At 40.0% G+C, this 12102-nt stretch overlaps 1 protein-coding gene across 1 annotated transcript in view; it reads right to left on the reverse strand.

The window, feature by feature from the left end:
• LOC104961753 (neurexin-2-like) overlaps positions 1–12102 on the reverse strand; it is a 66298-nt gene that overhangs the window by 19721 nt on the left and 34475 nt on the right. Inside the window, exons 6-7 of the mRNA XM_010790091.1 lie at positions 11165–11466; positions 4958–5119 (exon numbers count right to left, since the gene is read on the reverse strand). Of these exons, the coding sequence (XP_010788393.1) occupies positions 4958–5119; positions 11165–11466 (464 nt within the window). The remainder of the gene's footprint in view (positions 1–4957; positions 5120–11164; positions 11467–12102) is intronic.

The raw sequence follows: 12102 nt of genomic DNA on the forward strand, positions 1-12102 counted from the left end.
TAATAAATCAAGTAAACTTAGATTTTCCAGACATCAATACTGGCATTAGAAGAAAATCATTGAGCATTGAATAGCAGTATGTGGGTCATATTCACACAATCTTATCTCCCAATGATTTTTTTACTCATTATTGGGATCAATAGACGAATACGATTTGTTCCTACTATTTTTATCACAAATAAAATAATCATTAATACTGATGATCTAATTCCAATCATATTATGTTCATGCATTTTTCATTAATCTGATTTGTTTCCTTTCTGTGACAAACAATTGGAAGAAAAACTAGATGTTATTTCTCCCTGTGTGTCGGAGGAGGTCTCTCTAAAGCCCCTGTCACACTGTCCCGAAATTGACACCCGATGGACACACGATTAAGGAAATGTTCAAATTCGGCTCTGATCGTAACAACATCGGGCCATTCGTGAGGGCATCTTAAGCCATCGTATGACCGCCGGTGGAGTTTCTCAGGCTCCGGCAGCAACTTCGGGAGCGGTGGCAACATCTTTGGCATGCCAAAGATTGGCGCCCGATGTTGCTACGATCAGAGCCGAATTTGAACATTTCCTTTATCGTGTGTCCATCTGGTTGTTTTATTGCACAACAAAATCATGTAAACATATTATGTAAATAACCCAATTTGTGTTCTGTGAAACTAAAAAGGATATAATATATTATTTTGAAGGCGAGGAAGTTGTTGTTGCTATGGAAACAACATGACGGAGAAAACTTAATATCTTCTACATATAAAGACGGAGAAAGTAAAGAACAAAGTCTGAAAATATCAGTACAGTATCATAGTACTTTAACATAATTGTTTGTGTTACTTTCGTTGCAGTTGTATGTCTTAAATGTAATGTAAATGTTGCCTTCGTGTGTGGTTCGGGGCCATCTTCGTGCGAAATTCACAATTCCATATTCGTGTGTCCATCGGGCGTCAATTTCGGGACAGTGTGACAGGGGCTTTAGAGAAGAGCGATAAACAGAAGACATTGGCAAATCACAGAAATCTGATCGGCTGCAGACCTCCCTCTGTTTCTGAAGAATGTCTGGCAATGGATTTAAACATTTAGATCAATAACAGGAAACAGAGAGAGATACGAAATCTTTTAAAAGACGTTTACTCACATAAAACAGACCCGGAGCTTACTGTGATAAGAAATCATTGGACGGTCACAGAAATCGATGGGTACGAACAAAATGAGAAGAAATCATGGAAAGAAAATAGGAGGTGATTTGTCCGCATATTGCTTCCTGCGTGAGGCACAATATTTACAAATAGGAGCTAACAGAAAGGCATAGATGGCTGCAAAAAAAGCACAGTGTGACCTCTGCAGGGCTATTACATAAACCAAAGGACAATACAGGAAGTGGAATCCTATTTCACCAAATCAGACGCCTGTTGTATGTGACAAGGATTACAGTGTATTCGGACACACAAGAATAAAGCCCTTTTGGTGCCGAATGACAAAAAGCCCTTGTGTCTTTTATGCTCAAGAGTTAAGGAATAAAAGCAGTGTGAGAATGAAGACCTTCTCCGCTGCTAACAGCCGTGTGAGGACATTCTTCATAACCAAATTGTGCTCAATGTTTGAAGCATTAAAGTGAGGGACCCTAATGATGCAGGGTGGGATATCCTGTGGGCACACGTACTACAGACCAATAAGCGGGGTGACTTCAAAGACAAATTCATTTCTCCCGGTCCCTGGTAGTTGTTGTATTCCCGACACTCGTCTGAAAGTGGCCGTTATGTTTTCCTCTACCTGATGGCCTCTACCCAGCAGCCCTCACATTTATTATCAAGAGACATCATGAGAGATGAGTCATGGCCCAAACTCTGTGCGTTCAATAAAACAAGACAGATATCCCCCAAATAGAGGCACTGCTTATACAATAGATATTTTAGTCGTTTCTCTGTCCCGAATGGATTAAGATGAATATGTATGTTTCTCCATTCACAGCATTGTTCCTTACTTCCACTCAGAGCTCTGGATTCCACTGACCTGGCGTTGAACCTGCATCTCCAGGCAGAGCTGATCCCATTTGATCTGCTCTGCCATCGCGCGCCCTAAATACTGGGACTTTGCGGGCTTGTCATCACATCTTCATGACTCTTTATCCCTGTCATAGCCTGCCTGCATGCCTACAGTGCATTTGTGTGACTACGCACAGTAAGTAGTACGTATAAGCACCACCACCAGCCGCACCACCCACAGAGCGGGGGCTGCAGCATTGGCAGGGTGCTGGGACAATAACCTGTCCATAAATAACATCTCATTTTAATTTCAGTGAATTCACACTGCAGTTATGTAGAAGCTCCATTTCAAATGCGTTCAGCGCAGTGCTTGAAATGTTGATGTCATGTGCTTTATTAAAACAACATTAAATACAACTGTGGACTATGACATAAGAAGTAAATAAGTAAAGCCTAAAATAAGCCTCATATATAAAGAACATGCTTTGGTCCAGCAGTGCTTTCAGTAATAACAAATTATTGCGACAGCTGAGGCCGGGCCTGTTTGATGTTGTATGACACGCTAAAAAAGTCCTTGCTGATATCAAAAGCTCTGTTGAATAGTATTGTAGTTTAATGAAAAAATACTCACTCACACACACACACACACACACACACACACACACACACACACACACACACACACACACACACACACACACACACACACACACACACACACACACACACACACACACACACACAGGATTATAATGAGAGCCGCCCATATCCATGTGACCCAAGCCAACCAATCAATAGTGATCAAAAAAATATCTTATATTAAAACGAAACGCATTACTAAACACATTTCATGGCTCCTACACAAATATTAATGTACAAAAAAGAAGTTAAGACTGAACAACTAATCGGTTTCCTTTTGAGAAAATCACACATTCTCATTGCTGAGATTGCAAACAAACTGAATTATTGTATCTAAATGTTATGTTTTTGGTTTCAAGGGTAATCTTTTAAACCCCTAAAATGCCTGGGAGATCATTCTCTAACAAACAAAAAAATTGAATTGTTATCCTTTTACTTTTCTATTGTCATCTATGGTGGTTGTATGCAAAAAATACATTATTCAAATGATTCGGATATTAATGTATTTATATTTCTATCCTTGCTTTGGCGTTAGTAGTTATAATTATGTGTAAAAGCTGCTTAGTGCTGGTTTCAGGAAGTTAAACAGGGCATAATTTCCTCTCATATATATATATTTTAAATTGCTGTGAAAACATCACCGTCCAACATCTCAATTAATTGTAGTTTCGTGCCCCAGTTATCAACTTACTGGAGTTTTTTAAGGAATCATTTCAGCGTTTGGCAGAAGGTAATATTTGCCAGATTTGCTTTCTTAGCTTAGCATTATAGCTAGTTAGCATGTTGTAATTAGCAGTACTATTTTTTGAGAAATGTAGACCTGATGGTGGTGCTTTATGAAAAGTCATGGGATAACTAAAATCGAAACAACTCCTCCTGTAGGGACAGTTATTAATTGAAGCATGACGTCAATCCATTCAATAGTTGTCGAGAAATTTCAACTCAAAAACGCAAATAGTGAAGTAAGTAATGTTGGCGCTAGAGCAAACTTCAGGGGATCAAACACTGTACCATTCATTCCTTAGGAAACACCTACTCTAACGGCATCCATCGGAAAGTTGCTAAAAATATTTCAATGAGGACAAAATCTGGCAGACAACGGACGGAGGACATTGCCATACCCTAAGCCCTGCGAAGCTGAAAAGATTATGTAAATGTCTCCCTAAAATCTCTGTGTATGTGTCATCACTGAACTTCGGCATACAAATTACTTCGATTTTAGTTTGCCGACATAATTACATTCTGTGACTGCACAAAGTTGATGCTAAGTAGAACTCGATTGGATTGGAGTAAGAAAGTCTGAAAAATAGTTCTGACAGAGCATCAAAGTGTGGCACAGTCTCCATCAATATTCAAAAAGGTCTCCAATCTTCACATTACAAGGCACTGACAGTTTTTGTAATCTGCCAATGTCTCATCCCCACACATACTCTAAAGAAGCTGCTGTCTGTTACACGTTCCTCCAACTGGCTGCTGCTGGGACGAGCTTAGTCAGATTTTGGTTCTCTATTTGCCTTGCGCATTTTGTGACAAGTTTGCTCTGTCCTTGGTGCATTGTACTCCCTGCTGAATCCCATACAGCTGGGTTTAATGGGGATCAAGAGCAAAGCCTAATAATAGTTTATACACACTTATGGAATAAAAGGTATTATAGCCTTTGACAATAATGTCTCCGGTAGAAGAAAACTCATTTGTTTGAGCCGGGTATTGACCCCAAGGAAATATATACACACCAATCTGCCTCTTCGACACTTATGCTACTTTGCTCTTCACTATTTAATAATTCAATTCTGTTTTAGTCATTTCTTCTCCTAATCTGCCCTTGGTAAGTAAAAGCACTTCTCTCACTTTTGCTGCTCGGCTTTTGCTTTTTATAAGATTGCTCTCTTCATTAAATATTTGTAAGCAGAGGCTGAAATTGGGCATTAATCCATTATTCACTGCTTTGTCTATATTAATTCTGATGCCGAGTTCATGAGCCTTGCTTGCTCGAGATAATCAACGTGGCAGGTACGGGCTGGGGTTTAAAAAGCATACAAAATGTGGAAAATAGTCCATGCTGTGCTATTCAGGAATGAACATGAGGAGATGCATCTGTTTCTTATGTATATTAGTGCTGCATTCTCAAAGGGAGTCCCGCAGGAATCTGTAAATGCATATGCTCTCCACAGCTGAATGTTTCTCCTTCAAACACCCTACAGGAGGAGAATCGATATACGGACGCGAAGGGTGGTTTTCTATACGCAGAACATGCTCTGCTTATAGGAATGGGTAGTGCTATCTAAGTAGGGGAAGGATTGTGTTTCCAGTCCTCTGATGGGACCGAGGTCAGGCTGTACTCACATCTTTCAGACAGCCCAGGAAGTTGTTGCTGACCGGGGAGCCTGGCAGGTCGGCCGTGTTCAGACTGCCTCCGATGTAGAAGAGATCATCGGAGCCCAGCATGGTGTAATCCTCCTGGGTGTAGCCTGTGGTGGTGAGAATCCCATCCACCAGGATTGTCACCTAGAGGAGCCACAGCAGGAACAGGGTATGAGTAACATAAACCACAAGACATGGAGAGATTCTTACAAAAAGAACCGTCTCATTTTTTAATGCCTCATTTCTTGATTCGGGTTGAGCTCGCCTTAATGTCAGATCTTGAAGGCAATTACAAGACCAGCTTCTCATGGTTCACTCATCTCAGCTAATCTCTGTTTCTGATATCGTAGCAGGATGGCAGAGGAGTCAATATACCATAGATATACCCTCCACTGGAAAACATAATTGCTACATCGTACTCAGGAAATGTGAGATTAAAGATGTTAAGATAGCATCGTGTGTAATGGCAGCAGATGGATCAAGATCAATCCCATATCAGTTTCATCAGCACACAAACCAAATGTGCCGAATACAACCGAATGACGGAAAAAAGGCTATAGGAGAAGAATTGAGGTGCTTGTTGCCATGACAATAAGCCTACAGTTAACACGCATTCCTGCTCTAATGTAACAGCTCCCAGTGCGGCGGAAACAACTGGAAACAAGCAAATTAGTTAATAGGTATTCCTGTGTTAAATTGACTAAAGATCTCTAAAGAGGCAGGGGACGAGATGTTTTAAGACAATCACGATGAAATTTGTAATACAGAAAATGTTTTGTAAGTTTATAACATATTATAGATCAAGTCATATGTAAGAGAGGGGACTGCTCTCTCAGTTGTCAAATACACCTTCACTACACAATTATATATATACATTATACCTCTTTTAATTTGAAATGGAACAGAAAAAGGTAATCAAGTGGAATAACACATTTTTACAGAGCAATTGGCATCACAGATAATAACGGGATGATTTCTATATAAAGACCAAAAGATCAAAGAGATCTGAGCTACATTTCTGGAGTATGAATAAAAACTAGGCTACTACCACCACCACCGGGTCCAACAGACATGGACTTAAAAGCAAAATGTGTCATCCTTCGCCATTTGGGTCCCTCAATCAAAACAATAACAAAGACAGAGTTCTGTTGAGTCGGGAAGTAGAAAGGGATCATTGGAGTTCGTCTGTGCCTTCAGGTTGTGTCACTTAGGAGTCCTTTATTGTTCGGGAGGTTTTTACTGGGAGACAAATTAACAACAGAGGTATCCTCTTCAACAAAACAAACGAACCAGATGATTAAGACTCGAAAAATCACAAAAATAAGCATTTTAATTCTCTAAGCACTTAAGATATTCATTGCTATCGGGATGTTAAGAGCATTCCATGGAATATAACAAAAAGGTGTATCTCGAGCCGGTTTCTCAAACTTACCTACCCCACCTTTACATTTTCAATAAGGTCTTTAGTTTTCTCATGTGCAGCACCTCTTTTCACCCTCTGTCTGAAACCAGAGCCCAGTCTGCTCTGATTGGTTAGCTGGCTGGCTCTGTTGTGATTGGTCAACCGCTTAGAGGTGTCCTGCTCCTTAGCCTATCACGAACAATGTGTTGGAGCTAACCAATTGGAGTGCAAGTGTTACATATTAGTAATGTCATTATGTTACTAAAGGAAACAGATTTTAAGGTATGACCAGAACATTTAAATGCACAAAAACCTTTATGCCACACTACAGAAAAGAGAAAACTCCAAATGGGATGATATGGCTTCTTTAAAACTGGATAGAAAGTCAATTTATGACTCTACATTTCTGGCAGACAACCACAATGCTGAAGCACGCACAAAGGGAATACAGTACTATATGCTACTAAATGAAACAGCCCATTACTTGGATTAAAACGACCTTTTACTAGTTAATCGTTTTCTTTGAAACATTTGAGGTCATGTAAGAACGTGACTCAACAAAATATATAACATAGCTCTAGTCGTTTTTAGACCTTTTAATGAGGAACTGTTTCATCCTGTAATATACCTACTGTATAAGTAGATGAGAGTAGTAAATTGATGCGGCCTCATTGAGGACAAATTGCTCATATAAAAAAAGATGATCAATGTGTTCAAGCACTCAGGACTTTGAAAAGTCCTTAAACTGTATCTCAGCTCAACTTAACTTTGTGAAATGTGTGGTGTCTCGTGTGAAATCGCTGGCATGTTAAAAGCAAGAGTATAAAAACAAGAGAACGACCTGACAGGGTACGTTCAGGTGTTGGGTCTCTGAAGCAAGGTTCTGCCTCACCATTCACTGCTGCTGGCAGGTATTGATTTTTTGTCTATCCAGTGCTGAAGCCCTCAGTATCTTTGGCTTGGAAGGTGGACAATGGCAGGGCTTGATGGAGGGTTGATGATAATGCATGAAACTTCAGAAAAGTGCTTTCATGCCTGGAAACTGATTGATGCTGCTCTCTCTTTCACTCGTCTGAAAAAGCATGACTAGTTCCTAATGATGACTATATACCCTATCCATATCTATTTACTGGCATTTTAGAGGTGATGGTAATTGTTGAAAAAGGTTCAAATAGCATTAAGTGGAAGCAAACGGCAGGATAATATTCAGGTTGCAGTCCTGGCTGCTCGACCACCTTTCATCATCATTCCTCTTCCGTTTTTACATAGCCGGTGCAGTAATATTTGTGAGTAGTATTTAGGATTGTTTGCATGTGTGTTTGTGCAGCATTTGCCCATAAATAATGAATGAATGAAGTTTGCCCACAACAGTGGAAGAAAAGACAGATGGAGGGGAATATAGGGAAGGGTAATAGGAGAAATTCTAGCTTGAAAAGCTCCACCGGATCTAATAAAATGTTTCCAGAAGCCCTATCTTGGGAGTTACAGTTCCCCTATCTACATGTCAGTGGGGTAACTTATCTGAAGGGAAAGCAATTTACACAGGGATCAAATCCATGGCTGAAAGCATAAGTGACGTTGTAACCACTGGATTGCTCCTCTGGAAGCCGGGGTAAGGAAATAGATGAGGAAGAGGATGCAACTTTATATTCATCTCAATGTGAGAGGTACAGAATACATTGGAGATGATGACAGTTAGATACAATATAAGTCCTACTGAGGATAAGAAATGAAACATAAATGCACTGTGCCTGACAAAGCTCATTGAAACATATTTGGTCTAACCGTGGTTCAGGTATACATTCACTAAGAGGTTACTTTTTTGGCACAAAATTGGGTTGGGCCTTTTTGCTTTCAAAGGCTCAATTCTCCTAAGGTTTCAATATTGTAATAGAAATGATCCCCAGGGATGTTGCATTTTCTAAATGCACTTACAGTATACAGGTAGGAATATTGAATTGCAACTTGGCTGAAAGGAGCTCTGCTTGAGTTGTCATAAATTGTGTGCCTCCACTTTTTAGTCACACAGCCCAGTATGTGCCAATTTAGGACTTCTTCGAGGAGTAATATTAGACGAGACAATATGTTGTTTGCTGTTTGTTTCAGCAAAGCAGCTCTAAAAACCCACACCACTCTGCACGGCTCAGCACCAAACAGCAGACAGACACAGATAGCAACTAGCTTAAGAACGACAGGCGCTAATTAATCATGATATACATGAAGCATGTGACCGAAACGTCCATTGATGTAGAGAAGAAATAAATAGAGGCAGACATAAACATCAAATCTGTGTGGAGTGAAAATGAGACTGTAACCTTACGCAAATCAATGCCATAATATCACATTGTTCTCTACACTGTTTTCAGCTATTTGTGGTTTGACTGCTCTGTTTTAGTCACGCCATCTTGTTGAGCACTTTTCTTTCCTAAGTGGTCAACAGGTACCTGACGAGAAAGTTAGCGCTAACTACTTATCACGATAAACCTAATATCAGCGTAACATAATTCATGGCAACAAGGCATAGATTCTCTCCAAACAATATGACTAAAATGTGAGCTACATTCGAACGGAAAACTTGTAGGAGTTCAGAATTTTTAAGCAACCGATTGGAGGAGACCAAAAACGTGCAACAAGAGAGTAAATGTTGGACCTACAGTTGTTTGCCAGAAACACGACTCTTGTTTCTGGCTGATCAGTGACACTGTTACTCTGTAATTGAATGTGTAAATAAGCAGCTGTTTTCCAACAAGCTCTCCCTATCAACTTAAGTGGTGATAATAAGCCAATGTTTTGTGTTCACAACTTGTTTCAGCTGGCCAGAAAAGATGACCGTGAAATACTTGTTACTTAGGGGTAATGTTTTATGTATGGGTTTATTCAAACAACCCTTTTCTTTCTCATATTTGTTAATTGATTAGTAGAGTTCTAAGGTACCATATGATGGAGCTAAATATACTGCCGTTTTTATGCAGTCGGAGAAGAGCGCGAGCAGGGTAACTTTTAATGCTATACAGACACTTCCTGGCAGACAGTAAATTAGTTTGGGAATTGAGCCCTGTTCTTTGTCCAGTGGACGTTAATGAATATAAAACCTTAGGGCTGAGTTGTACTTGGCCGGAGTACGGTACAGTAGGTACAGCAGTACAATACAGCAATGACTGAATTCATTAAATAAAAGCTATGCCATTTTTTTCCCCATGACCGTTCGGACAGGGCTGCAAAGTTGAATTTGCCCTTTTTTAAAAATGGTCTTTTTGTCTAAGGGTAGTTTGTCAAGATCTGAACATCTGATAGACGAATATTGTCCTGTAAAAGGTATAAAAAAGACCAGACTGCAGAACTGTCATCACTGCTGCAAGACACATAAATGTGATTGATATTGCTGCATGAGTTGAGTCTTCATTTCAAAAAAGGTAAAAAGACTTTGCAGCAGTCTTTTGAAGACTGCAGAAGAAACCTGCCTCTGATTATAAAAAGGACACAGTGGTTTCAGCCAAAGCAATCTATTTTATGAGGAAGAGGGCAATGACCTAATATTATGTGCTTGTAATATCTATCAGAACATGAAAAAAAAAAAGGGAATTCAGCAGAGCAGAAATATTAATTATTCAACAGAAGCCAACACAGTTTTGTTAGTGTTTGCTCTGATAGTGTTACGGTAGAGTGAAGCAAGCCGGACCCAAATGCAGATAACACTGATAATACCTTTATTTCAAGGATAAGAATAAAACTCGGACAAACAGAACACTCCCCGGTGAACTCAGTCACAAACAAAAGACGAACCAACACTGAACACAGGAAGAGACAAGACTAAATACAGGGAGGGGTAATCACGAGACGAGAAACAGCCGGGCAGGGGACGAGAAACACAAGGGCAACAGGTGAACACAATCAGACAACTAGACACACCAGGGAAACTAACGACAGGGAGGAAAAACACAGGGAGAGGGACCAGACAATACACAAGGAGGAAAACATGACAGGGAGAACCGAACAGCAAAATAAACCCAATACAAGACATGCAAAACTAAAAACGTGACATACAGTAACAGAAGAATCGTGATAGATAGTGGACTACAATACCAAACCCTATTCCATGACACTGGTAATACCTGGACCTCATAACAAACTGATAAAAGTTAAAGATAAGTATTCATTCAAGCTGCAGGAGGCGTTTGATTTTTGGCGTCATTGAGCGAAAGCTCCATAATAATCTTTCAGCAAATGTCATTGAAGAAGGTTATTTTTAAAGGTCACCTATTTTGCAAAATCCACTTTTTCATGTCTCTTCTACATCAACATGTGTCCCCTCTGTGGAAAGAGATTCTGAAAGTTTCAGGAAAAAAGATTCTCTCTCTTTTTGTCCTGATCCATTTCTATAAAAACCTGTCTGAAAATGAGCTGATCAGATTTTGGCCACTTTATGATGTCATAACGATTTTTTGGCTCGTGTAACCATTAGCCAATCACCAACCAAGGTAACCCCGCCCCCCCACACCTTATCACCTGAATCTCCTCCTAGAGCACCATTGAGTTATTTTTAACCAAATGTCTCTCAGAGGGACGTGGGGGGGGCTCCTTATTTTCATCTAAAGTAACAGACAGAGAATCAGCACTTTGGAAACAGGGCTGAAACAGAGGGGATTATGGGATGCTACAATGATCTGTTTGGTATTTTGAGGGCAAACACTTTAGAGACATGTTTTGGATATATCTGAGACCTATAATAAAGATCCCCATGTAATGTGTATGCAAATCACAGACAGTAAGAGGTAAACAGTACACACCTGGCGGAGGTTGCGCGTCACTTGAACATCATGCCAGACATTGTCGTTGAAATTTCCTTTGGCGGGCTCCACCAGGGCCTCGAAGGCACCAGAGCCCAGGTTGATGACCAGCCACAGAGCCCCGTTCCTCAGGGACAGGTTGACGTAGTCAGCGGACTTCCCGGTGTGGAGCAGCAGGCCGTTCCTCTGCAGGGTGCGGAAGGACAGCGTGATCTCATCCAAACTGCTCTGGATGGGAGTCAGGGACAGGTTGTAGCTGAAGAACTCATTGCCTTTGAAGGTGGCCACTGACTCCTCCTGCCCTGAGAGGGGAGGAAAAAACATCTTAGATAATTGTTAAGGTCATCAGGATTAAGTTTAATTAACCTACTGCAGTTCATTAATTACTTTAATGTTGAGAAAGGAAAGGCTTTGATGAGCAATCATAAAAGACCTATAAATTATTATCATTCACCAAAACTAATTTGAACAGACAATGCAGGTATTTGTGGAGCTATTCACATATGCAAAAAATCACTGTACATTCTGATGATCGAATGTACTGCCAATGGAAGATCACAATATTCTGTGTGTTTGCACACCAAAGGATAAGTCAAGCGATATTCTACTTTTCTTCTAAAGTCAACAAATGACATGAAAAGACCAAGACTGACAATAAACTGGTCCTACAGTCTGTCTAGCCAAGGCCTCATTTTCATTGTGCTGCATATCTCTATGAAATAGAGTGTGACAAAAGGTTATTTTAATAAAGATGCAAATGGAAGCAACTCTTTACTGTGAGTTGATCCCACATACTCTGTGTTAGTGCTGTGTATTCTCAGGAGCACATCAAATCTTCAGCTGAAGTTATTTCCCAACAGACTTAAGTTATTTTTTCAAAATGTGCACTTTAAAAAATGAAATGTTTTCTTTAAGATTTGTTGACAATAAGAAAAAGT

The sequence above is a fragment of the Notothenia coriiceps genome, unplaced genomic scaffold, assembly GCF_000735185.1.
Source record: "Notothenia coriiceps isolate Sejong01 unplaced genomic scaffold, NC01 NC01_scaffold00033697, whole genome shotgun sequence".
In the NCBI taxonomy this organism is placed as follows: Eukaryota; Metazoa; Chordata; class Actinopteri; order Perciformes; family Nototheniidae; genus Notothenia; species Notothenia coriiceps.